Source organism: Elaeis guineensis, chromosome 2 (assembly GCF_000442705.2).
Source record: "Elaeis guineensis isolate ETL-2024a chromosome 2, EG11, whole genome shotgun sequence".
NCBI lineage: Eukaryota > Viridiplantae > Streptophyta > Magnoliopsida > Arecales > Arecaceae > Elaeis > Elaeis guineensis.
This window is the reverse complement of record NC_025994.2, coordinates 120811996-120839920: the sequence shown is the minus strand read 5'-3', so window position 1 is coordinate 120839920 and position 27925 is coordinate 120811996. Positions and strand designations below refer to the sequence as shown.

Below are 27925 nucleotides of genomic sequence, written 5' to 3'. Positions count from 1 at the left end.
GAATGCAACTATAGAAATTCATACAATGACAATACAGAAAGAAAATCATGGTCATTGTAGGAAGGTAATCAAATCTGCCTTCCGCCATAATTCTCTTCTAAGGATGGGATGCCATGTTTGAAAGATGACCAAGATTGTTTCGAGCAATACTGTCCTTCTAAGAATAAATAGCTAAAATAAGAAGGGAAAAAAAAAAAAAAAAGGAGAGGTCATGATTGCCTCCTATAATAACTGAATATAGCCTGATTATATGTTACAAAATCCAGTGAATCAACAATAATATGGAAAATGGATCAGTAATGAAACCTCAATTAGCAGTCTTGAAGTAACGTTATCAACATATGACATCTCACCAACCTCGTGCAACAATTAGCAACACTCACTTGACATGCAGAGGACCTTTTTAATTCTAGAGGGCAGTGTCATAGTTGAAGCATAATCCTACTACCCAAGACAATGTTTAAGAATATGTTTAAGTCCCTTCTTGCAAACAATTTACAAAAACACCTACAAAAAAGAACTGAATAGATAAGGTTCTCTAAAATAATGATAAAAGCTACAATACTATATGCTTGGACTTTCTTTTAATAAACTTTTGATGATGATAATGCCACCGGTCCTGTCATCATCGCTTCATAGTAGTGTGCACCATAAGCAAGCCAGAGGCAGCACCTTCCTATCGAAAATGTTGAAATGTGAGAGAATAAAGCACCACAGGAATATAGACAGACCTGTCAAAGCACGCCCAACTCTGCCAGCAATCCTTGTTTATGGGTTCCGTTGGGTATAAAATATCTCCCCAGTCGAAGTTCATGTCAGAAGTGGCCCTCCAGAAATTCTACCGACGTCCGACATTCAGCGACATCTTTCCGAGCCTCTCTAGTGGCTGAGCCTCCGCAACGTTCCCAAGTTCTGCCGACGAATAAACTCCCACCAATGTAGGCCGGATTCTCCACGATGTCCGGACTCCTACGGGAGCCGGACTTCGTCCCCGACTTCAACTGCAGGTAGACTTCATCCGGACTCCTACGGGAGCCGGACTTCGTCCCCGAATCCAACTGCAGGTAGACTTCATCCGGACTCCTACGGGAGCCGGACTTCGTCCCAGACTCCAACCGCAGGTAGACTTCATCCGGACTCCTACGGGAGTCGGACTTCGTCCCCGACTCCAACCGCAGGTAGACTTCATCCGGACTCCTACGGGAGCCGGACTTCATCCCCGACTCCAACTGCAGGTAGACTTCATTCGGACTCCTACGGGAGCCGGGTTCATCCGGACTCCTACAGGAGCCGGACTTCGTCCCCGACTCGAACTGCAGGTAGACTTCATCCGGACTCCTACGGGAGTCGGACTTCATCCCCGACTCCAACTGCAGGTAGACTTCATCCGGACTCCTACGGGAGCCGGACTTCGTCTTCGACTTCAATTACAGGTAGACTTCATCCGGACTCCTACGGGAGCCGGAATTCGTCTCCGACTCCAACCGCAGGTAGACTTCATCCGGAATCCTACGGGAGCCGGACTTCGTCTCCGACTCCAACCGCAGGTAGACTTCATCCGAACTCCTACGGGAGCCGGACTTCGTCTCCCACTTCAACTGCAGATAGACTTCATCCGGACTCCTACGGGAGCCGGATTTCATCCCCGACTCCGACTGCAGGTAGACTTCGTCCGGACTCCTACGGGAGCAAGACTTCCGTCCTGAACTCCTGTTGCAGGTAGACCTTATCCCGAACTCCTGCGAGGGCTAGACTCCGAGCTCCTACCGCAAGCGACCCACTCCGAGTTTCCGCTACAAACGATCTACTTCAAATTTCTACTACGAGCGGTCCATGCCGGATTCCCACCGTAAGCATTCATCCGAGCTTCCATTGCGGACGAACCTCTCCAGTGCCTTCCGACATCCACCGTCGGTCGGCCCCCCACCGAAGTCTGCACGAAATCGGACTGCATCTGCGGAAAGCCTCTGACCGAGCTCCTACGGCAAGTGGTCCTCGCCTGCCGCCTTAACGCCCCAGGGCACCCAACAGGATTTGCAGCATCCGAGTTCCTCTCAAATGGACAGCTACCCCTCTCCGTCAGGCACCTCAATCGAACTTCAGCCGACAGGCCTGGACCCCCTGGCAGGCCACAGTAATGGCCACGACTCTGCTCCACTTCCTGCGACGGATCCCGCGTGGCCCCATTACTCCCTGGCAGGCCACAATAACGGCCACGACTCTGCTCCACTTCTTGCGACGGATCCCGCGCGGCTCCATCACTCCCTGCCAGGCCGCAGTAATGGCCACTACTCTGCTCCACTTCCTGCGGCGGATACCGTGCGGCTCCTCCGTCCTCTGGCAAGTCGCGACAACGGACGTCGATTCACTCCCCGCAACAGACTCCACGTGGCAGATCACGGTGATGGCTACGATCCCACCCCACTACTCTTCATAACAAATTCCTCCTGGCCCCGAACGGCCTGCGGCCAGATAGTTACAAATGTCGCTATCATCTATTGCACTACCCGTCTATAAAAAGGGGATCCCAGATACGTTATTCTCTAAGCTCCCATTTTCTATCTCAAAATTCTGTTAAATTTTTCATTCGAGCACTCCATTCTTGTTGAGGCAGAGAACTGACTTGAGCGTCGGAGGATCTTGTCAGAGCACCCCAACTTCCGATTTAGACTTCCTTTGCAGGTTCCGACGGCGACCGCGGCTCCTTTGACTCCAACTTCTCCGACGCAGGCGGATTTTTGCACCAACAGATTCCATACGTCCATTAGCGAGGCGTGAAATTTCATTTTGGCCACGTATAATGGTTCCATCCTGAGAATTGGAAGTTTGCAAGATTAGAGAAGAGAGAGATATGAGTGACGGTCAGTGTTTGGTTTAGTGCAAAATTTTCTAATTCGATGAACATAACATACTGGATGAATGGATTGCAACTTTAGTGACATGTACACCATGATAGGAATCATCTATCACAAAAGTTATAATGAAGGAGAAATTGATACAGCAATCGTTAAGCATTCGATGCGTGTACAGCATCAGCCAACGCCAGTTTAGGCAAACTTAGATATATGGTGGCTAGAATAGTGAAATTCGCAGATGCATTCTTACATCTGATATAAGTGGACAAACCAACTTGATATGAAGGGGTGCAAGAAAGTCTAAATACACTACAAAAAATTTGATTTTTTACGATGAAATTTTTTCGTCGCTAATAGTATTTGCGACGAAATATATCGTCGCTAAAAATTTGTAGAGAAAGCCTCGTAGCAAAAGACCTTAGCGACGAAAATATTTTATTTCGTCGCAAAAAATAGTAAACCCAGACGACGAAGTTATGTACTGTATTAGCGACGAAAATATTTTGTCGCAAGAGCTTAAATTTTCGTCGCTAAAATTGCAACGAAAAAAAATTTCGTCGCTAAATATTTTGATTAAAAAAAAATTTCTTATTTTTTGCGATGAAAATTAATTTCGTCACAAAACTTAGCGACGGATTTCGTCGCAAAATAATTTGTCGCAAAAATTTTGTCACAAAAATTGCGACGAAAGAAAATTTCGTCGCTATAATAGCAACGAAATAAAATTTTCGTCGCTAAAAAGGCGACGAAATAAAAAAATTTCATCGCTATAATTGCGACGAAATAATAATTTCGTCGCTATAATTGCAACGAAATAAAAATTTCGTCGCAAAAAGTTAAATTTTTAGCGACGAAATTTTTTTCGTCGCAAAAATAGCAACGAAATAATTTCGTCGCAAAAATTACGACGAAAAAAAAATTTCGTCGCAAAAGTTATAATTTTTAGCGACGAAACTAAGACTTTCGTCGCAAAAATAGCAACGAAATAAAAATTTTCGTCGCAATGAATAATAAATGTTTTACTTTTTTGGGTTCATAAATTTTTTTGCGACGAAATTAATATTTCGTCGCTAAAATAAATTTTGGATAAAAAATAAAATTTTTATTAATTTTTCAAAAAAACCTGCTCAAATACAAATTATCTGATCAAACATATTTTAAATAAACAGTATGTTAACACAATAAAAATATTCTAAGTCAAAAGATCAATTTCAAATAACAAAAAGTTTCATAACCATCTTTGTCATATACAAAAATATAAGTCCATACACCATTTTAAATTTAAAATAAGTACAAACTAAGTATGATCTGACTCATTGGCCTCGTTCCCTCCTCCAGACGTCGATCCCTGACCCGATACGTGTCGCGATGGTGGTGCAGATGCGGCATCATGTGACTGTAGAGGTGCTAACTCAGAAGCATCAATACCGAGCCGTCCCGCCACCGCAGCTACGATCCTCTCGAGCGTCTGACTACGATTCATCCAGTAACTAATCTGATCTTGCATCATGCTCATGGATGTCCTAACTGCCTCTGGCACCGATGCATCATCAGACTGGCCGGATGACGAACTGCATGATTTTTTGGACCGCATGCTATGACCAGATCCTAGCTGCCGCCCGAGGACGGTATCCAAAATCGTATCATCTGTCATCAAACAAACCTGCTGCGATCCAGTATCACCATCAGATCCCACCTCCCTCGTCGCCTGCTCTCTCAATTCTAACATTTTTTCCTTCACAATAAATCAAATAAAATCATAAATTTTTTTCAAACTCTTTAAAAGTATTCAAAATGTAGAGTAATGATACTTACATGACGCTGCCTCGCCTCCTCGGTCACGAACTCGCCACTCTTGTTTTGATAGAATTTAGCATAGGCGTCGACTCCGGATAGTCCCTGTTCAAACAAAAAAAGAAAAAAAGATATAAAAATAATATAAATATTTAATAGAATCAATCTTGCGTGTGAAAAAAAATAACGTACCATCCTCTTCATTCCCTGTGCAAAAGAGGCACTTCTTTGCGTGTGAATAGAATCGATCTTGCTCCTATTCACCTTATTCGCCTCCGATCGTCGCTACAAAATACATACAATTATAACCAATAAAGGACATAACATAATTAAAAAAACTTGGAACACTAGACATACCTGAAATACCTCACTTCCAAAATGCTCACATAACCACCGCCAATCGTCACTAGACCCAGCCCAATTTCTGAATGGCTGGGTCACAGGATCAATCCCCTTCGCCTGCAGCTCATTGCAGTATTTATGAAGCCTACATCGCCGATCTCTGTATCTATTTGCAGCCATTTTGAGAATACATGCCGTCACTTCTTCGTCAGTGCAATCCTCGAAGTCAATATTATCCTACACAGTAATCATACCAAAAGGCAAATACATGAAATTGTTCATATAATAAAAAATTTATTTATATAACCAAAAATAATATGGATCAGTTAATGATATGCAAGACATCCAAATTTAATTCTTACCCTGATGTGAGAGACTAGAGCATCACGGTATCGAGGAGCTACATACTTGAAACCTTCAGCAGCCCACGAAAAATGATTCCACATATACAAACTGATCTCATTTGCGACGATACTAGCCTCTGTGCCAACCGGATGATCTCGAAATATATGTACCTTCGGTTTTTCATTGTGTATATGCACATATTTTTCCAAAACAAGACCCCTACTAGGACCACGCACTGCACGTCGATGCTGTGTTCCTACATGTAAAAATTGATGAAATGAACATATATCATGTATCACTAAATGCATATAACAAAAAAATATATATGGTTTATAAATTGATAGAGATGTACCTGTAAGGGGATGATGCTGCGGTACCATGGCCTCCGGCTGGGCAAGCTCTGGCTGAGCACTAGGGTGCTCTGTGGACTCGGGCAACTGAGTCTCATCTAAATCCTCTGACTCATCATGCAAAATGCTAAAGTGAGGATGTGTATCATCAAGCGGAGCCTGCTGCCTACCCCGTGAATGTCTACGTCCAGGATCAGTCATGATGCTGCAATGATTAAAATAATTTAAATCAGTAAGTAATCAAAAAAACTCAAGTATTACATGATATAATAAAAAAAAATAAATTGAATTACTTATTCATATTAATTATTGTTCTCAGATTCTGAACTCGTGTCCATATATTCATCTTCGACGGGAGTCATAGAAGACTTCGTCCCTGAAGTACTATCATCATTGTCGTTAACGAAGTCATTATTGGATCGTGCTCGTGTCCGTACCCTTATGGACGATCCAACAATAGAAACATCCTCAGGTTCATACATTTTTTGTTGTTTTATGATCGAGAATGTGGCAGATGATGAGACTTCTTATGTACTGTTGTGGTGAAGTAGAGAGAGCAATAGGAACAGATGCATGGAACCTTGAGCAGCCAGTGTAGAACCCATACGTAAAAATGATACCCGGAATATACTGATGTCTTTGTTCTTAGGTGCAGATGTTGGAGCAGACTTTCACAGCCTAATTTGATAGGATGAATAATGTCTTGTTTGGTTCTAAATCGCCATAATCCAGAAGCTAATGGCTCACAAGCTGATTGTGCATTGCTGGTATGGACACAATCTATTTGAGAAAGACAGGCCAGAATTTTCCCTCTGGTTCAGAGGAGCAAAGCGTGCAGATCAGCCAATTCATGCATAACTATTCACGGTTTAGACTTTAGCAGCGTGGCTGATCAACAGTTTGATGTGTTTCGAGTGCAAGTTTGCAGAGTTTGCTGCAATCCGAGCAGAGTCATGTTTTTTTCATCATGGTATATTTGATAGATAACTCTAGTTGGAGTAGCAGGAAACTGCAAACAGAACATCTTGATGGTCGATTTGAGCAAAATATTCCTATCAAATCATGCCTTTTAGCTCCTAGAATGTGTGCACTAATCTGGTCAGAGAAAATATTAAACCTTTATAGTTGGCCGCGATGCACATACAAACTGAGAAGTAGAAACTTCATTATAAATTGACCAGTCCATAGGGAATAAGAAGCCAAACAGTTACTAAAAGCTCACTGATTTTTTCACCAATGTAGAGATGGCAATGTTGCACCATTGCTGTCGAGAAGGGAAGAAGGAAACCGAGAGTGCAGGAGAACAGAAGACAACTGTGGTGGGGTTTTGCCTTCGAATCCTTCGAAAAATTTTCCTCGAGTTGCATCGCGCCATGGTCCTTCTGCCACAAAAGTCATAACCGAACCCACCAATGAATTAATCAAGTACACCATTATGAGACTGGCACCAGAAACCTTGGAAATTTTCGAGTTTGCAACAACGTCATCACCTGAAAAGAAAAGGAACAGAAGGAGAAGAAAGTTTGGCCGGAAGGGAAGAAGAGGCCGGGAGGGGCGGAGGAGCGGAGGGCGGAGAGCTCTCTCAGCTTCCGGGTGTGCACGGCGTGGGAGAGCCGGCACTCGTCCAGAACCCTCGCGATCTCGCGATCGCACGGCGGTGCCGGACCGGCGGCGACGCGGCGGTGGCGGCTCGGCGGCGACGCGGCGGCGGCTGCGGCGGCCCTACGAAAACAAAAAAAAAACACAAACTGAGAAAGGGAGGGAGAGGCCAGAGAAGAGGGATTGGAGGGAGGCGGGAGAGAGGGTGGCGAGGCGGGAGGGAGATGGCCGACAAGCTGGGAGGTGGGCTCGATCAGCGACGGGGGGCGGGCTCGAGCGGCAACGGTGGCGGGGAGGGAGGGCTCGACGGCGGTGGGGAGGGAGAGAGAGAGACGATGGTGGCGGAGAGGGAGAGGACTTATCGGGAAGACGACCGGCGACCGGGGAACGATGACTGTCGCCGGAGATCGAGGAGGGAGAAGATTTGGATGACCGCGGTGGAGATCGGGCCGGGAGGGAGATCAAACGGTTTTCAATTAGGGCAGAATACCTTCGGTTTTATTTTTAATTAAAACATATTTAGCGACGAAATAAATTCGTTGCTAAAAATAAATTTTCTGTCGTCAAAAAAATTGATTTTTTGCAACAAAAATATTTTCGTCGCAAATGATTAATTTTTGGCAACGAAAATTTAATTTCGTCGCAAATGATCGGGAAATCAAGTTTCTCGCAACGAAACAAATATTTCGTCGCTAAAAATTAAATTTTTGGCGACGTAATTATTTTCATCGCAAAAAAAAATTTAGCAACGAAAAATTTTTCCGTCGCCAAAAAAAAAATTTTTTTGCGATGAAAAAACTTTCGTCGCTAAAAATCAATTCTAGCAATGAAATTTAAATTTTCGTCGCAAAATATTCAAAAATTTTTTAATAAAATAAAATTTAGCGACGCAATAGTTTCGTCGCTAAATATAAATAAAATTGGTCGCAAAAGTCTTTTTTTTTTAGCAACGAAAAATCAATTTCGTCGTAAAAAATATAATTTTTTGGCGACAAAATTTTTTTTTGTCGTAAAAAATAAATTTTTAACTATGAAAAAAAATATTTCGTCGTCAAAAAAATTATTTTTTGCAACGAAAAAAAATTTCGTCGCTAAAAATGAACTTCTAGCAACAAAAAAAAAAATTTCGTTGCAAAAGATATAACTTTTTGCAACGCAATTTTTTTCGTCGTAAATATCTAATTTTTGAGGATGAAATTTAAATTTCGTTGTAAAAGTCTATTTTTTTGCGACGAAAAATATTTCGTCGCTAAAATTTTATCGTAAAAATTCAAATTTCTGGTAGTGATACCAAAGGACCTTCTTTCTTTGCCAATTTATGTTATCTGAGGAGAGAAAGTTCCGCATTTCAGAAATGTCAGATAAAAGTACAAATGATACTAGAATATATATATATATATATAAACTTAAATGAGGCCAAAAAACAAATATAGGCATATGAATGCACACTACCATATACATATATAAGCGTCTAGCACATGACGTTGGATCTGACTTGAAATCTTGTGTGGACTTATTATATAACATAAATACCGCTCCATTTTGGCTTCTGATGCATCAAGAGACAAGGGGTGCCCAAACAATCCATGATCAGAAAGAGCTTCAGAAGTGTTTTCATCTGACAATCTCAGACATCATGATCGAATGTCTGAGAACAACGGAAGACCATCCAAGATTGTCTCGCCCTTTGGAAATAGCCATGAGAGGAGGGAGTGGAGGTGATGGAGGAGGAGGCGGCAGGCAAGGTGCCCTCCTTGTCTTCCCCAAGCTAAAGTAAAGAATCAAACAAGAACCCAAACAAAAGAAGATCAGAACAAAACAACAAATGTTAATTTATTATTTTTTTTTTAAAAAGGAAAAACCGCACATGGCTCCGATAAGGCGTCGCCAAGATGGGCGAAAGACTCTTCCTGGTGTCCGGAGCCCAACGCCGCCATTATCCATACAGCATTTCTTGGTGGCGGAAATTGAAGAGGAAACACACAAATCCCATTCTTTGGAGTCGAGAAACCCAAGAAAACCTCAAAAATTACAAGAACGGTGAGAAACTCTATCTCATCGATCGAAAGCTACTGGTATCGATCACGTCACGGCTCTTTCCACTGCCCCAAAGTAGATGGATCTCCTGATGGCAGAGGCGAAGGCAGGCCGCGAGGAGAGGCGAGTTCTTCGCAAGGATCTGGGGGAGGGTCGGGTGGGCTAGGGTTTGAAAACCCAACTCGGTAGCGAGAGAGAATAGAGGACGCGAGAGAGAAGGGAAGGACGGGTGGGCGAGAGAGAACTTTAAAATTGCATACTAAATGAAGCACCCATTGAATATGATAAAACTAATATCATAGATCCGTTTGTTAAGACATAGCAGCTCCTTGTTACAACTATTGGTATAGGAGCAAGTGTCTGACACTATTATATGCCTTTGCTTAAAAAAATCTGTTACAATAATAATCGAAGGCCGTGGACTTCGCAAGCATGGGCTCTAAAACAACGCATGGGGATGGGAGAGAGCTTGAGGCCGAGCCTACACGAAAGACTCGATGTAAACAATCAGATAGTAGACTAAAACAATATAAAAAAGGAGAGAGCACATGCCAGAACTCCAATCCAAGATGATCTAAACCATGATTCCATGAAAAACAGGTGTAAAAAGGCTTTCATGACAAGCATATTCTGGTAATAAACACACGAACCAATTCAAGAAACTATTGGTTTGCGTCATAAGCATAAGCTAAACCAGCTCAAAGTAGCATAGTGATGCACAAGATTAACTTGAAGTACATGAATCCATCGATACTTAGATTTCCTCTTAGATTTCCGACGTAACACCAGTAAACAAATAGCTAACCAAAGCATAATTAACTTTATAGTGTCCAAAAAAAACAAAGGAAATATGTGGATCTAAACAAGGCAACTAAACCTTTAGGATTCTAAAGAAAACTAAAGAAGGCATATTTTTGGCTAATCTCAATCGATGCACCCGTAGTTGTCCCCGAAGATTCGGAATCGTCACTCCTCCTCTGCTCATTCTTATAGACCCATGCATACCAAGCCATCTATTGCTCGTGCCTTGTTGACCTAACCATTGTTCTCTTGGGTTTGCTTGAACAGGCCGATCGTATATGTAAGATTGCCAGCTTTATTGATAGACTTGATGTACTCGTAGTTGTCCTTGAAGATTTCAAATCATTGCTCCTTCTCTGTTGCATCCATATAGACCTGCTTGTGCTTAGCCATCCACTGCTCGAACTTTACCCACACGAATGCGTAGCTAATAGCACGAGCTATGGCTCCAAAGATTCAAACATGCAGAACTATCAACACACGCACAAAGCATCTATGAGCCATTGCTATGTAGAGACTTCGGGATGATTACGACTAAGTGGATTAAGTTGATAGTGTTGCAGGGTGTCAAGAATTTAGATATCAAGAAACCTGCTCGAGTTCTACAGTCTAGAGTATTGTTATCCTACAAAACAAATCTCAATATAAAAATAAAATCATAAGGTGAAAATTGTTTATATAAAACTTTCTATTGGGGTTTACCGGGAGTCTCATAGCCTCCCTCTTCCTCTTCTTCTTCAAAATCGGGGACATTCCCCTTCTTCCTTCCCTTCCTCTCAAACACGGTAGGGAGAGGCCAGCGACTAGTCATCCAAAGAAGTGTCCGACGAGGGTGAAGGCCCCGATTATAGCCATGGCCGACGTTGGTTGGTGAAGCCAAAACAAGGGAAAGAAGGTGCAGAACAGGGGAGACCCTGTGCATGCCCAATCCCTCACCATAAGTTGTAGCAAATATGGAAAATTAATTTGATTATGGTCATAACAGAAAGGTAATCAAATTTGTCTTCGCAAAGATGATCTAGTTTGTTTCTAGCAACTTCTAAGAAAGAATGGTTAAAGTAAGGAGAGTAGATGTCATGATTGCCTCCGATGATGACTATTAATGGCACCATTTTCATGAACTGAATTATTTTTCATGTTTCAAATGGCAGGTCATTGGTGTATTTGAACAAAAAATTGTAATAGGATGGAATCTTGTAACACCAACTTTGGTAATTTTTTGATTTTAAAATTGAACAGTGAAATGGCTCTGAATAAATTTTATGCTCGGTGAATAACTTTGAAAAATTACCAAGTATATAAAAAATTTTAGAAAATCTATCAGTTCCCATTGATTATGTGTTGACCAAATCTCAGGCGTGTTGATCATCGCATCATCATAACTAGGCTAGTAGTCACGACCATCTCAATATATTAGCATGCATAGCCTGATTATATGTTCCAAAATGAAGTAAATCAACAGCGATATGAAACACAGAATATGCCAGTGAATCAATGTCATATAGTAGTGAATCAAAACCAAAATAAAATTCTCCCCATCTTCTCCATTGACCGAATTATATTATATGGTAGTAAATTTTCATTTTGTTTTTCTTTTTGTTAAATGTGAATCCTCCATACACTTAGCCCACTCCAAATTAACTCAGGGATACAAGAGAAATAATATTTTGGAAAATGTTTTGAACACCTATATTTTTGGCCAATATTAAAATAATGAATGCTCACTTCTAACATGAAAATGGAGGGTCAAATTCATTGTTGGAAAGTCCCTCACACCAACAAAAAACGGCAACCATAGAGTTTCATAAACATCCACGTGCCTACTATGTAGTTGAGCTAGATGATATCCACGGATTCTGGACCATGACGTGATTGTCTAGGTAACACAGCTCATGAAGAGATCAGCATAGTTGTGAATGAATCATGATAATGTGTGTTTATGTTTGATCAATGGTTTCTTGGTGTTGTTCCAATTAGAGAAGTAGAAAGAAAGTCTAAGAAGTCCCTCTATGCTCATCTCTCTTACGTAATTAGTTATAATATATTAACTTAATTTTTCTCTTACAATTTTTAGATGATGATTTGTTGCCTCAATAGATAAGAGGAACCAAAGTTGGAGGATGGAGGCTTCCATAGGAACTGAGAACTTGATATTGAGAACTTATACAAATATGATCTGTTGTCATTGGAATCTGGAAAAAATATTTAGGTCAATAGGCAACTGAGGTGATAGGGTGAGGTCGGTTGCACTTTGAGTTGGAGAGTAGTAAGGAACAAGTGGAATCCCAACTGTGAATCTAGTTGAACTTCTATGATCTATGATCGATTTGCAAAAGAACTTTTTTTGCAGAAATTTATTTGATAGGAGACTATCTGATGTTCAAGTCAGTCAAATTTTTTAAAAATAATAGCATCGGATACCTGATATTTTTCAAAGCATGATGAGCGATCACGCATGCCTATGGATCGACTACTATTTGTTTATCAGATTCTCCAATTTGGGCTGCTCATCATGCTTAATCTTGGAAAATGTGTAATGCACATTAAGGGATTTAATTTGTTCCATTGAACCTGACCCAAGCCCCTTCATGCCATGTAGTAAATTGCATGAAATGGATCAACTCAAGGCAGTTCACTGTTTACCAATGTGATCAAGTAGTGCAAATAGAGACGAAGCAAAGTTCTTCATGCTGATTGGGATATTAGTCATGCCATTCCCATGTATTACTTTATGTACTCTCCTTTAACATGTTGGTGTAGTAAATCGGGTTGTGGGTACAGGCAAAGCATCTTCCTACCAGCGTTGTGGAGAACAATAACAGCGTTGTGGAAACACTATTAATAAGGCTTAAATTGTGAATCTCCCCTAGCATGCAAGAGATATGCAACTAATTGGTTATAAATCTATATATGTTTGATAACATGACATGGTAAATGATGCAACCATTGACACATGCGAGAAGTTTTGGAATTATTTAAGCACTACTTGGTTTGTTGCTAGACTATTAATCTATATATTGAAGCAAAGAGTGGAGATAGAAAAAAAAAAAAATCAAACAAAATTATTGATTTATTTTTGGTCAAGCTTTTCTCACCATATAGGGATGAGCATGTCAGAAAATTTGTTTGCACATTTTCATGGTAGAAAGATAGGTGTGGGGACATGCTACCGATATTTGAGTAGCCAAAAAAGAGATTTTTGAAAAAAAGATGATTCAAATATATAGCATGGGCCCATATACTTTGATCTTGAAGAACTTAATTAAGCTATTGTCATACTACCCATTCGAAGATAGATGGATATGATTAGATGGGGAGATGGGGCTATTCGGGGTTATGATAGAAGAGATTTACTATTACCATTATGCCTAAATTAGAGTCCTACTAGTCATATAGAAGAAAGATAAAATAAAGATAAAAAAATAAGAGATAAATTAGATTTATTGATATATTGAAGATCTTTTCTCAGCATACATTCCGTCTTATTTCTACTATGACATAAACAATATAATAATTGCTTGCTTCCACGATGATGGCCAATGTTCAACTTCAATTTCTAATTATTCCGGCTGCTGAGATTCCCAAGATGCCATAGTAGAAGATTTCTTAGGCTTTTTTTGTTGGGTATAAAGGATTTCCTGCAATGCCACAAAGCCCTTTGGGTAAACCAACGTTACGCTCGATGTACATGAATCCTTTGTCACCCCAATCTTCACTCCATGAATTCTTCAATATCCAATATTCAGTTCCCGGATCATGGTCCTCATATATCCCATAACCAACAACCGTCATAGCGTGGGTCGCACAATCTCCACACGGACCTTTGTAGAGACCACTGGAGTACCACCTCAAGGTTTCCCCGTCAGGACAAAAGGGAACCGAAACAGGCTGGTTCGCGACTGCTTGCATGAGCGCAGTCTCGTTATTTAAAGGCACCATCTCCCAACCGTCAATACTGGCTGACAGGTATTTGTTGGCCTCGCAATTCCCGACAACTCCTTTGTAAGGGTAATCAACTTCCGATGCGATGCCTCCATTACTAATGACGTAAGAGAAGGCGCTGCCCGGGTATCCAAAGTCGCATCCACGGCTATCATTATCACAGTCCACAAGTTGTTGCGGCGCCAGAGACATCAAATTGCCGGTCTTGATTTGAGTGATCCCTTCGATGGCGGCTACAGCAGTGAACGCCCAGCAGCTCCCTGTACAGTTGTTTGAGATAACATTATCCTTTTTGTATCCGGTTATTCTTTAAAATTAAATAACGCATTAATTGTATCTTCTTGAGAATAATAACTCGTTCTACGGTTTATCTTACCACATGCCCCTTGAGACTTGGCGTTAGTGACTGCACCACTGGTTATCCAATTCACGCTATTAGGCAAGTTGTTCAAGTTGGCATACCGAAAGCTTCCAGTCGTGGACTTTGGACGCTTGGAATTTACCTGAGCGCGTAGGTGAGAGGACTTGAACTCCTCATCGGTCATGTCTGCGAAATGGTTGAGGCCGAGCCTATAAGTAAGATTACCGGCTCTATTGACAGACTCAATATACTCGTAGTTGTCCTTGAAGATTTGGAAACGCCGCTCCTGCTCTGTTGCATCCATATAGAGTCGTCCATACTTAGCCATCCATTGCTCGAACTTTGCCTGCACGGGTGCATCACCAATAGCACGAGCCATGGCTCCAGAGCTCCAAACACCGAAAACTAACAACGCAATCACAAAGCATCGGTGAACCATTGCTGTGCGAAGACTTTGGGATGATTGCAGCTAGGTGGGTCCAATTGCCAGATAGTATTGGAGGGTGGTACAAAAATCAGAAAAACAAGGGATGAAATCTCTTGTTACTGCTATATGTATATATATAATAATCATCATGATAGAAAGGTAATTAAATTTGTGTTTATCCATAATTCTCTTAAGATGGGAAGTGATCAACTTGCCCTTCTAAAAATAAATATCTAAAATAATAAAAAAAGTAAAGTCATGCTTGCCTCCTATAACAACCTAAAACTGAGCTAATAGTCACAACTGTCCCCATGCATTAGTATATATAGCCTAATTATATGTTCCAAAATTAAGTGAATCAACAACAATATGCAAAATGGATCAATAATAATATAGTTGAGAATATGTTAGTGAATCAGATCTTATATAGTAATGAGTCTTATCTGACATGGATGGGCCTAGAATCACTCTTTCTTCCACCGATCAAATTGCAGATATATTCATTTTTTTTTATAGAAAATAATCAGGCTATATATACTAATAGATTAATACAATTATGATATAAAATCATGATAAATAAACTTTTCACTTGAAATCAACTTTTGGCAATGGAAAGTGGCAGGACAAGGTTTCGCTCTAAATGAATCCGGTGAGTAGTGCTTAGGTGTCCAAGTATTTGAAATGACGAGAGAAAAAAAAAAAAAAAAAAAAAGGAGATACAATGATTCATAAAATAAATTATAATATAAATATCTCATAATATAACTAAATTATGCATACCTTTACCATCAAAATTTTAATATAAAATGTAAATATGTCATATGCTAAAGCTATCCGCTATACATGTATCTCATTTAAAATTTATAAATTAATTTAAGTATTTGTTATGCTCCCTGTCATAGACTTTGGAAGCATGGGCTTTACGCTGCAACCCGTAGGTGGGAGGCCTCGAACTCCTCCTTCGTCGTGTCCGCAAAATGGTTGAGGCCAAGCTTATACTTGCGATCGCCAGCTTTATTGATAGAAATCCGTAGTTGTCATTGATGATTTGGAACAATCGGTTTAATCAAAGATTTGTAGGAACTTTCTTCTTGTTCCACCATCCACCCGTTTAATGCCTTCTTCCTTCTATTTCTTCCGATTGGTCTGATTTTCTCATTACCCACCAAGATGTGTAACCGCTCTGTTCATGTAAATCTCTGAGGCTCTCATCCTGCCTGAATTTGCGCATCATTCCGAATGTGAATAAAATTCTTGGTGGTCGGTTACAGCCTCCATTACCATCCAAAAATAAATAAATAAATAAACATTTTGCAAAGGCATTGCAAATTTAGAAACATAAAAAAAAACCCACTCCTCTTGGCGTTTGCTCCACATTTTGAAATAAGGTTTGCAGAGTAAGCTTTGGTTTCAGCTGAGCCCATAAAATTTTGTTTATGGCGGTTCCAATCCAGGTGCCAGATTCTCAGTCAAGAAAAACACGAGAAACAGGAAAAGCAGGGGAAGAAAGAAAGAAAATATAAAACAATCCAAAAGAATCATATAGCACTAGTTTGAGTGTTTTGTAACGTTTGAAATTTCTGGAAGGATGGATCCAAGATTTTCGGAATAAACTATCAAGAATTGCAAAAAGGGAAATAACCAAATTATAAGCCAAAGAAAAAGTTAAGAATCATATTTTATACCAACTTAAAAGTATAAAATGTTCCATTGTTTGATAACAATCTTTGACCGCCTAATTTCTTACACCATAGATCTTAGACTGAAACATTCATACATAAAGTATAAAGCTTTAAATATTAATATAACCTTGATATGATGGGAAGCCTTATAATTAGTTGGGTATACTTATAGACCACATTTAGATGTTTGCAATTTTTCAGATTAAATTTGCTAATTCGAGCTCCGGAGTATTGAGGTGGGGTCGGGATGGGGTGCAGCAAATTGAGCAAACTTAAGATATGGCAGCAAAGTGAGCAAACATAAATTCGATCTTAACAAAAACAATGCTCCTTTAAACAGATTTAACACCAAGAATTAAGTGCTTAAAACATTATCCATGGTTAGTTTTTGCTTGAAAGAATACCATCCCTTTTTGCACCAAAAAAGAATACACGATCAATACAGTGGATTAACAATTTAAGTGCCATATCATGTATCTTAGAATATTTGCACAATAGACACCATCCATTTTTGCAGCCGCATGATGCAAAGAAAGAGATTTCCAAAAGATGCAATATTTTTTATTTTAGGTCTTTGTAAGCGCAAATCCTAATCAATAACATGGATCTTTGATTTGGATACCCTGTCATAGATTTTATGATAAATAAATGTATTATACATGTATTACGATTGAATTTTTAATATTTTTATGTGGCCCACAGAACTTCCTACCTTTTGCCTGAGCACAACAAGGTGCCCTAACTGCCTCCATACTGTAACTACCCGTTAAAACATTGGTTTAGTAACTTTAATTATATAGCAATTGGCCTCAATGATAAACCAAGGACAAGACTTTTAGCACTTTCAAGGGATATAAAATTCGAAAAGTAGCTTCATTATTCAGCAACAGAAAGTTTGTTAGTGGGGGTTAGCAAGCCAGTCGGCATATGCAAAGTCATCAAGGTTGCGAGAAAAGATAAAAGGTTCATGTGAAAGGACCTGAATTAGGAGAGCATTATTAAATAACATGAACAAGATCTGTTAGGATTTGACGCCTCGAGATTCAGCCCACATTGAGCCCACAGCGAGGTTCGCGGCGAAAAACAGAGTCTAACGAGACCAAGATCACCTGAATCGGAACTCGGATGGAGGAGATACGAGCTTTTGAAATCGGCACGAGAATCGAAGCGGCGGAGGACCGCCGGCGACCGGCGGCAGCAGCGCGGCCGCAGGCGGTGGCGCGCGGGACGCGCGACCCAGGCCCGCACGGTGGGGGCCCGCGGCCCAGGTGGGCGCGCGGCCCAGGCGCGCGCAGGCGCGGCCCAGGCCAGCGCGCGCGGGCCAGCCCAGGCCAGCAGCCTGCTGGCCCTTTGCCCCGGTCCACCGTGGACCGGGTGGTCCACGGAGGGGCCTGTGGACCGCGTGGGCATTTCCCATACGTTTCTCGCGGTCCACGGCACTATTTCATGGACCGGAGCGCGATCCGACGGCCCAGGAGGCTCCCGGTCTTGATCCGACGGTCTTGGGGTTATCTGGCTTTGTTTAGGACTCCTGATCCTTCTCTAATTATGTTTTAAACCGTGTTTAACCCTTTAAATAGGGCTGTGCGTGAAACAGAGAGGTGTGGTTCGGGTTTCTCGTCGTACAGAGCCGTACGAACCCGATTGAATAGAGAGAGAGACGAGGGCGCTGAGAGAGAAAGAGCAGGAGGCTCCTGGACAGCGGTCGTCAGACTCTTCAGGGGTTCAGGGGGGTCTTCCAAGAGAGAGAGAGCTTTTGTGAGGGAAACTTCAGGTGAGAGAGAATTGGGTGTATAAGGGTTAAAGATGAGGTCTCCTCTTGTAAAATTTTCTTTTCATAGTGAAGTTTGCATGCCCCGTAGAGGCGAGCCCTTTTGTGGCTGATCCACGTATTTTGATTATTTTTTCTTTTGTTTTGTTTCTTCTTTCTTCCTGCTGCATCGCGTGGTACTGAAAGGATCTTGGAAGGTGGTGTCCTGGCCAGACATCCACCCAATAAGTGGTATCAGAGCAAGGCGGTACAAGGACGCAGATTGCAGCGGTGGTGAGCAAGACTGAAGATGGAGAAAACATGAACAATCAAGATGGAGATCAACAAGTTCGATGGTAAAAGCAATTTCTCCTTGTGGCAGGCAAGGGTGAAGGACGTGCTCATCCAACAGGGTTGATCGATGCTCTCTTGTGCGATGAGAAGCCGACCACCATGAAGGTGCGGGATTGGAAACGACTATAGATGCAGGCGGTGAGTACCATCCGCATGTACCTGACGGATGAGGTGGTGATCCATATGCTGAGCGAGACTTCTCCGACGGTGCTGTGGTCGAAGCTCGAGGAGTTGCACATGACGAAGTCTCTCACCAACACTCTTTTCCTCTGGAGGCAGTTTTACCAACTGCGGATGACTGAGGGACAGAGCGTGCAGGAGCATCTGAGCCACTTTCAGAAGATCCTCACCGACCTCCTCAGCGTTGGTGAGAATGTTGAGGAGAAGACCAGGGCGCTGGTTTTGCTGGCGTCGCTTCCCCCTTCGTACGAGTCCTTGGTGACTGCTCTTCTAGTGGGAAAGAGCACTATCAAGATGGACGAGGTCACCGCGGCAATACTCCAGAACGAGGTTCTCAGGAGGGAGAATCCAGCTTCGAGCTCAGGTGGTGGTAGCTCAGCTTTGGTAGCTTCTGAAGGTGCAGGAGGTGGTAGACGGAGCGACAGGAGATCGCAACGAGGGCGGTCTAAGTCCAGGAGAGACTTGAGCAAAACCAGGTGTTACCGGTGTGAGGAGTTGGGACATCTAGCCAGAGATTGCCCTCAACTGAAAAATCGGACGGTGGCTGCTGTAGCGACGGCCGGCAGCGATTTAGATGGAGATATCCTGGAGATATCTGACGAGGTATCTACTTCTTTCCAGCAGTGAATATTAGATTCTGCATGCCCCTATCATGTGTGTTGCAGAGAGGAACAGTTTGACTCCCTGGAGAACAGTGAGAGCACTGTATATCTGTCGGATGGATCGAGCTGTGCGATCAGAGGCATTGGGACGGTCAGTTGGAGGACACATGACGGTGCAGTGAGGAGATTGGGGGAGGTCCGATACATATCCGATTTCAGGCGGAATCTTATCTCACTTAGTAGACTGGATTCGAGAGGCTACAGGATGGTAGCCGGTGGAGGAATCCTGAGGGTGCTACGCGGCGATAGGATTGTGCTGGAGGGGAAGAAGGGGAGCAGAGGACATTATTACCTGGCAGGGAGCCCAGTGCGAGGTGGAGCTTCGGGAGCCAGGTGGAGCCCAGAGCGAGGTGGAGCTCCAAGAGGCGGATCGGGCACGAGACAGGAGACTCGGGAGGACGAGAGGCGACGTCGCAAGGTGAGATTCCTATTGCCGCAGGACGATGCCCCGAGTAGGTCTCAGGTCAGGAGGAGCACAGCATACGACGAAGATGGGATCAAGCAGCCTGGCTCAACTCTCATGTTTGCCCATCCATGATCAGTAGGCGATTGCCCTAGGACATGAGAGCGAGGAGATCCAGAAGCTCTCGAAGTTTGGAGGAGGCCGAATATCGAGTCGAGGTGGAGATTGTTAGAATTTGACGCCTCGAGATTCAAGCCCACATTGAGCCCACAGCAAGGTTCGCGGTGAAAAACGGAGTCCAACGAGATCAAGATCACCTGAATCGAAGCTCGAATGGAGGAGATACGAGCTTTTGAAGTCGGCACGAGAATCGAGACGGCAGAGGACCGCCGGCGACCGACGGCGGGTGGCAGCAGTGCGGCCGCGGGCGGTGGCGCGCGGGACGCGGGACCCAGGCCGGTGCTGGACACGCGACCCAGGCCCGCGCGGTGGGGGCGCGCGGCCCAGGCGGGCGCGCGGCCCAACTGGACGTGCGACCCAGGCGCGCTCAGGCTCGCGCGCAGGCGCGGCCCAGGCCCGCGCGCGCGGGTCGGCCCAGGCCAGCGGCCTGCTGGCCCTTTGCCCCGGTCCACCGTGGACCGGGTGGTCCACGGAGGGACTTGTGGACAGCGTGGACGTTTCCCACATGTTTCTCGTGGTCCACGACACTATTTCGAAGACCGGAGCGTGATCCGACGGCCCAGGAGACTCTTGGTCTTGATCCGACGGTCTTGGGGTTATCTGGCTTTGTTTAGGACTCCTGATCCTTCTCTAATTATGTTTTAAACCGTGTTAAACCCTTTAAATAGGGTTGTGCGTGAAACAGAGAGATGTGGTTCAGGTTTTCTCGCCGTACAGAGCCGTACGAACTCGATTGAAGAGAGAGAGAGGCGAGGGCGCTGAGAGAAAAGGAGCAGAAATCTCCTGGACAGCGGTCGCCAGGCTCTTCAGGGGTTCAGAGGAGTCTTCCAAGAGAGAGAGAGCTTTTGTGAGGAGAACTTCAGGTGAGAGAAAATTGGGTGTACAAGGGTTGAGAATGAGGTCTTCTCTTGTAAAATTTTCTTTTCATAGTGAAGTTTGCACGTCCCATGGAGACGAGCCCTTTTGTGGCTGATCCACGTATTTTGATTGTTTTTCTTTTTGTTTTGTTTCTTCTTTCTTCCTGCTGTATCGCGTGGTACTGAAAGGATCTTGGAAGGTGGTGTCCTGGCCAGACATCCACCCAACAAGACTTGTTTGCAAAAGTTTAAGAAAAGATATTGCTGAAACCCTTACATTATGAGGTGAAAAAGACTCAAAATATAGCTCTAGATAATTTGTACAACACTAGCTGATTATTTGTAAGATTATTACAACAGTTAAACCCAGTGGAAATGGCCTCTTATTCTCATATGGAAGAACAATGAGGCATCCATTCAATATAGCAATATGGACCAAAACTTTAACTCAAAGTTACCATCACAACAAGCATTAGAAACCTCAATTAGCAGTCTTGAAGTAATGTTATCAACATGCGACATCTCACCAACCTCATGCAACAATTTGCTACCCTCACTTGACATGCAGAAGACCTGCTTAATTCTAGAGGGCAGTGTCATAGTTGATGCATAATCCTACCCAAGACAATTTTTAAGAATATGTTTAAGTCCCTTCTTGCAAACAATTTACAAAAACACCTACAAAAAAGAACTGAATAGATAAGGTTCTCTAAAATAATGATAAAAGCTACAATACTATATGCTTGGACTTTCTTGTAGTAAACTTTTAATGATAATAATACCATCGGTGCTGTCATCATCGCTTCATAGTAGTTTGCACCATAAGCAAGCCAGAGGCAGCACCTTCCTATCAAAAATGTTGAAATGTGAGAGAATAAAACACCACAGAATATAGACAGACCTGTCAAAGCACGCCCAACTCTGCCAGCAAACCTTGTTTATGGGTTCTATATGTCCATTAGCCAGGTGAGAAATTTCATTTTGGCCACATATAATAGTTCCATCCTGAGGATAGGAAGTCTGCAAGATTAGAGAAGACACAGATATGAGTGATAATCAGTGTTTGGTTTAGTGCTAAATTTTCTACTTCGATGAACATATCATATGGATTGCAACTTTAGTGACATGTACACGATGAAAGGAATCATCTATCACAAAAGTTATAATGAAGGAGAAATTGATACAAGAATTGCTAAGTATTCAATGAGTGCACAACATCAACCAACTAACAGTAACTCTTCGCTCGTTCCATTGAGCGAAAGCCGCATTTAATATCATAGACCACCAATAACTCGAGCTTCTAGATTAGAAGCAAATAGAGTGCAATCACAATAACACTAACTATATGAAATATTATAGAAACAAACAGGAGGATGAGAAAAACTTAGCATACCCAAAATTGTAAACCTATCATTGGTGGAAAATGATGGGAAGAACAGGACTTTCCTTGTGAATATCTGAAACAGGTGAAAACAAAATTATAGCAGCATCTAAATCCAAAAAGGATATGCATGCTCCAGCAACGAAGAAATTTCCAATCCTGCAAAATAAATAAATCCATCGTGAAAACCTATGAACCTTGATTTTTAAATAAAAACAATTATTTAAAAATAGCTTAGATGTGGATATCTAGTAAATAAGTTAAATACAAATAGACAGATAGATCAAACTGATGATCAAGGAGATTAGCTACCTGCTTTTGGAAGTAAACCAGAAATACATGTATTGTCTCCCTGTGATACACCATGCCTAAAAGAATGCTCCCCTTCAACAATTTATACCTGTCAAATTCTCAACTCAGCACAATATTGTTCAGTACCTCCACCAACCTAGATCAAGAACTGATGTTCTGAAAACATTCTGATCGAATAATGTAGTGTTAAACTAGTAAAATAGTTAGAAAGTGAAAAGTGAAACTAAAACGTATATGCCGAGAGGTTAAAAAAAAAAAAAACTAAAACTAAATGCCTCTAATTCTTTTAATAGAAAAAATTTAGATCATTGGAAGTTGTAACCAATGTTTTTCATCATATAACATCTCTCTCTATCTCTGTGCATGTGGCTGTATGTGTGTGAATTTGACCAACCAAATTAGATTTCCTAAATGTCATTCCCAACAAGCTAGAGCTAGCAGCGCAACTTGTTGCAGCCAGGCCATGGTCCACACGCCTACAAGGTAATGTAAGAAAAACTAGACTGTCAACAGTCATAGAGCAGCTGAAATCACTTTTAAAAATTTCAATAAATAATTTATAATATATTTTAAAAACTCCAAATCACGGGATTATTTTTAAAATACATGCAGAATCCTAACGCCACAAGAAATAGTTCAGAAAACATGGTATATCTTCCAAAACATGACATACTAAAATGACCTTAAACCATAAAGTAAGGTGGAAATAATGTTTCCGCTCCATAAGTAATGCTAACTAATCAAAAGCCCACGCCAGTTTAGGCAAACTTAGATATATGGCTATAATAATGGCATTCGCAGATGCATTCTTAAATCTGATATAAGTGGACAAACCAACTTGATATGAAGGGGTGCAAGAAAGTCTAAATACCAAAGGATCTTCTTTCTTTGCCAATTTATGTTATGTTAGTAGAGAAAGTTCCGCATTCTAGAAATGTCAGATAAAAGTACAAATGATCCTAGAATATATATATATATATATATATATATATAAATTAAATGTAGCCCAAAAACAAATATAGACATATGAATGCATACTACCATATACATATATAAGCGTCTAGCACATGATGTTGGATCTGACTTAAAATCTTGTGTGGACTTATTATATAACATAAATACCACTCCATTTTGTCTTCTGATGCATCAAGAGACAAGCGGTGCCCAAACAATCCATGAGCAGCTCTCCTCTGACAATCTCAGACATCATGATCGAATGTCTGAGAACAACGGAAGACCATCCAAGATTGCCTCGCCATTTAGAAATAGCCATGAGAGGAAGGTGTGGAGGAGGCACGCGAGGTGCCCTCCTTGTCTTCCCCAACCTAAAGTAAGTAATAAAACAAGAACCCAAACAAAAGAAAATCAGAACAAAACAACATATGTTAATTAAAAAAGAAAACCCTCACATGGCTTCGATAAGGATTCACCAAGTTGGGCGAAAGCCTATTCCTGGTGTCCGGAGCCCAACGACACCATTATCCATGCAGCATTTCTTGGTAGCGGAAATTGAAGAGGAAACACATAAATCCCATTCTTTGGAGTCAAGAAACCCAAGAAAACCTCAAAAATCACAAGAACGGTGAGAAACCCTAACTCGTCGATCGAAAGCTACTGGTATCGATCACGGCACGGTTCTTTCCACTTCCCCGAGGTAGATGGATCTCCCGATGGGGAAGGCGAAGGCAGGCCGCGAGGAGAGGCGAGTTCTTCGCAAGGATCTGGTCGGGGTGGGCTAGGTTTTGAAAACCATCTTGTCAGCGAGAGAGAAAGGAAGGACGCGTGGGGGAGGGAAAAACTTTGTTACGACGGTGATAGCACGTCAAATTTACCCCAATCCAATTAAAACTTCATCGATTTTTATGATAATATTTTATTTTATTTTATTAATTTTTGATTTTTAATTGAAATATAAGTTTGGCATGATGTTACCGTTGCAACCAAAATTGTTTCGCGGACCAGAGAAAGAGAGGATGCGAGGGCGAGGGAGAGCGTGGTGTTTTTTTTTTTAAAGCGCGGGCCGGTTTTATACAGGGAGCGGTTGGTTCGAACTTCGAATTGAAAAGGATATTTAAAAATTTGAAGCCCGAATCAGATTTTTCCGATCCTAACCTTTCTTAAATTCACACCGACCAAATTCTAAAAAAATTGATATGCACCGAACCAGAATGGCCGGCTCAAAATAAGAATATACCCAAGCACGCATGAGAGATGCAACTAATCGGTTATAAAATTTATTTATGTTTTATAATATGATACAGCAAATATTGCAATATTGATGTATAAGAGAAATTTTAGAATTGTTTAAGCTGTATATGATTGGCTAGCCTTCATTTAGTTCTATCCTATCTTCCTCTAATCGGCCTTTAATATTGTCTTTTATGCTTCCAGATGTCTTTAGATCGCTTCAAACAGCATTTCTTGTATCTCACTTTTTCACTTTGGTTTATCATGTATCCCTTTCACCCAGTATTTGGATGACCACACAAGCTCTAGATCTTAGCTCAAGATTTCAGGTTCCTACCTAGTCCAACTTTAGAACCGCTATGTGTATTGTGACCACTGGTCTCAGAATATGGAAAGGACACCTATATGATGTTATGGTAGGAACACCTATTTGATGTACGACTATTATTTATCTTGAAGGAGTCAAAGCATGTAGACTTCCATGTACAACAAAATAATGAGTACTTGATATCAAAGCAAACTAATAGCCTGATAAGGTGCTGGCAATAAAGATATTTAATCATAAATAACTATTAAATTATTTTGCAAGGAAGAGTATTTTTGTTAAGACTAATTTATGTTTTTGATAATTTTCTTATCAATTTAAGTTTTAAGGAATAATTGGTTAATTAATATGATATTAGAGCTCAAATTTGTTAGAAAAATCTGATCAACATATTCGTGGATGAAAATCTTGGATGAACCATACTTAATTCATCTTCTACCCAGTTCTTAGATGAAACATATGCACCTTATCACCAGAAAACTCATATTTTTTAATGAATCAACATGGATGATAAATTTCAATAAGCAACATCAGATGTTGTCCATTCGTTCAGGGCTTAGATTGATCTTTTGTGGCAACCAATGGTTGCCGCACTTTATGAAGATAAATGAGAATCCATCGACCTCCACTTTTTAGGTGACAAATTAATAACTAACTTTCATGTAAAATCAATTGAGTAGGCAGAGTGGTTGGAAGTAAGGCTGCAAACGGGGCAGGTTGATCCACGATCCAACTCGATCCGACCCGCTTAAGCCTAACTTGAATCATTTTAAAGGATCCATGAAGTTAGATCGGGTTTTAAAATTGGATTCGTTTTATTTTCTACATCGAATCTGGAATTATTAAATTCGAATTCGATCTGACTCGACCCAATCCGAACCAAATATAGGATCCGAATATCTTGTACAGGACCTGAATATATTTGATAAGCTCATGGGTGGCTATCCTTTTTTACTTAATTTTGGAATATATAATCTAAGCCTCTCTCTCCTTTATGTCATCAGTATTGTTATTATTGTTGTTATTGTTATTTATATTTTTATGTTTTTATCACTACAGCATACTTATAGTAATTATTTTTATCAGCATTATTATTTTTACTATTTCTATTATAGAAAATAGAAATAAAATTTAAAGAACCTTCTCCGTCTTGCTATCGCTAATGATATGATACTCAATAATATTTCTTAATCAACAACACTTGAGTTTGTCTATGATAAATAAAATCTTCACCATAGACTAACATTAATTTATTAGCCAATATCATCAATTTGCAATTGAGCCCAGTATCTCTATTTCATCTCAACTAAGTCATTATATTGATACCACTTGATTGGTTTTCATGCTAGGCCATGTAAATGAGACATCATATATCATTCTTACGCTATGGTATTGGTTCACATGGCTTGTTTTAGTCTCTACATTGTGAGTGCCAATCGAAGTAGCAAGTCACCCATCAAGTTGATGCTAGGATGTTCTTTGTGTAAGGTGGCTAGCTTTCTGGCTTATGTGCTTTCAAACAGATATTGGAGTCATCGCTTTAGCCTTTTAAGAACAAAATGATCGAATTTAGATGCAACTCCTTGCTATTTTTTATTTCTTAAAAGTGGCCTAAAGTTTTTTTTTTTTTGTGAAAATAGGAAGTGGCCTAAGGTTGCCATTTCGATCATAGACATCAAGGCCTTTATGTACTTCAATCATTAATTAAAGTTCTGATTGTGTCCTGGATATGAATGAGAAATATTCTCAACTTATTTATGAAAAAATGGTTGCTGTCAACAACTATTTCCAAATTGATTCGGATCCGATCCAAATCCATATTTCATGGATTGGGGTCGAGTTATACATGAATCTAACCCAATCCGAATGATTTATTGAGTTAAAAAATTTGATCATAGATCAGATCCGACCGATCCGCTCTTGTTATGGGTTGGATCTGGGTCCAATATTTAAATTCGATCAAAGAATCGGATTGGATTAGAGTCACTTATGACCCAATCTAATCCAGCCCATTTACACTCCTAGCTGGAAGGACGAGATTGGTAAGAGGGTTTGGGTTGTAATCTTTTGCATGAAAGAATAATTGATCTCTTTTCACGTAATCAACTATTGGATCATGCCTCACATATCTCTCAAAACACTCCAATCCCTTTCTTCCATCCATTTGCACAACTTTTGAAGCCATCATTGCACAACCAAATGGTTGACATTAACCATTGAATCATATCTTACATATCTCTCAAAGTACTCCAATTTCATTCTTCTATTCATTTGCACAGCTTTTGAAGCTATTATTGCACAACCAAATGGTTGATGTTGTGAGAGACAGTGAATCCAATCACCGATCTCTCCAAGAAACCCTACAAAAAGATGCTAACACACACTCAAGAAATTAGAAGAAAGAATGTGATCATTTCACCCATGCACCCTACTCCCACTTTGACGCACTCGTTCGAGAGTCTCGGGTGACAAATCTATAGTTGCCCCTCTTTTGCCTAGTATTTCTGCTCTTATCGGAGAATCCGGGTTCGATTTTCTACTTTCACAAGTGATGCTTGAAACTAGCCCAACTACCTGCTAGGGCAGTTTAAACAGATTAATACAGCCAGACACTACAATAAAACAGGATATTAGCGATGCAAAAAATTTATCGCTAATAATAGATTTTCGTCGGTAATAGTTATTAGTGATAAAATTATCGTCGCTAATATTTCGTCATAAATGATGATGTCGTTGATAATTTTTTATGATGGAAAAAAAAATTATCATCAATAATCGATATTACAAATTAAAAATTTT

The 27925-nt window shown here is 41.0% G+C and overlaps 3 protein-coding genes across 6 annotated transcripts; all 3 read right to left on the bottom strand.

Annotated features, from left to right (window-relative positions):
- Nucleotides 1-4064: 4064 nt before the first annotated feature.
- LOC140855506 (uncharacterized) lies at nucleotides 4065-4881 on the bottom strand. The gene is made up of 3 exons (XM_073251397.1): nucleotides 4842-4881; nucleotides 4671-4754; nucleotides 4065-4590 (listed from the first exon to the last, which is right to left on the bottom strand). Exons 1-3 carry the CDS (start codon nucleotides 4851-4853, stop codon nucleotides 4153-4155), a joined length of 534 nt encoding a protein of 177 aa, XP_073107498.1. The 5' UTR covers nucleotides 4854-4881; the 3' UTR covers nucleotides 4065-4152.
- Nucleotides 4882-13664: 8783 nt separating this feature from the next.
- Nucleotides 13665-14927, bottom strand: LOC105038917 (senescence-specific cysteine protease SAG39-like). Its single transcript, XM_010914840.4, has 2 exons — nucleotides 14442-14927; nucleotides 13665-14325 (listed from the first exon to the last, which is right to left on the bottom strand). The coding sequence occupies exons 1-2, from the start codon at nucleotides 14863-14865 to the stop codon at nucleotides 13730-13732; spliced, it is 1020 nt and encodes a 339-aa protein (XP_010913142.2). The 5' UTR covers nucleotides 14866-14927; the 3' UTR covers nucleotides 13665-13729.
- A 5908-nt stretch (nucleotides 14928-20835) lies between these two features.
- On the bottom strand, nucleotides 20836-24422 carry LOC140855865 (uncharacterized). Of its 4 annotated transcripts, XM_073253062.1 has the most exons (8): nucleotides 24212-24422; nucleotides 24045-24109; nucleotides 23737-23939; nucleotides 22615-22702; nucleotides 22315-22461; nucleotides 21855-21941; nucleotides 21704-21768; nucleotides 20841-21599 (listed from the first exon to the last, which is right to left on the bottom strand). In XM_073253062.1, exons 3-7 carry the CDS (start codon nucleotides 23742-23744, stop codon nucleotides 21718-21720), a joined length of 381 nt encoding a protein of 126 aa, XP_073109163.1. In that variant the 5' UTR covers nucleotides 23745-23939; nucleotides 24045-24109; nucleotides 24212-24422; the 3' UTR covers nucleotides 20841-21599; nucleotides 21704-21717. The 4 variants fall into 4 exon arrangements, with proteins under 4 accessions (XP_073109165.1, XP_073109164.1, XP_073109163.1 ...); XM_073253064.1 differs by lacking the exon at nucleotides 23737-23939 and having other exon boundaries at nucleotides 20836-21599; nucleotides 24024-24109; XM_073253061.1 differs by having other exon boundaries at nucleotides 24045-24422.
- Nucleotides 24423-27925: the final 3503 nt, after the last annotated feature.

Excerpts from the sequence above, each read along its gene's own strand:
- LOC140855506 (XM_073251397.1), bottom strand. Across the intron at positions 4,591-4,670 it reads AGGAGGCGAGGCAGCGTCAT|GAAAAAATGTTAGAATTGAG; the intron begins GTAAGTATCATT and ends TTTATTGTGAAG.
- LOC105038917 (XM_010914840.4), bottom strand. The coding sequence starts at position 14,865 with ATGGTTCACCGATGCTTTGTGATTGCGTTGTTAGTTTTCGGTGTTTGG. Across the intron at positions 14,326-14,441 it reads CAAGTCTCAAGGGGCATGTG|GGAGCTGCTGGGCGTTCACT; the intron begins GTAAGATAAACC and ends ACAACTGTACAG.
- LOC140855865 (XM_073253061.1), bottom strand. Across the intron at positions 22,462-22,614 it reads TGGTTTACTTCCAAAAGCAG|GATTGGAAATTTCTTCGTTG; the intron begins GTAGCTAATCTC and ends TTTATTTTGCAG. Across the intron at positions 21,942-22,314 it reads TGATAGGTTTACAATTTTGG|ACTTCCTATCCTCAGGATGG; the intron begins GTATGCTAAGTT and ends CTAATCTTGCAG.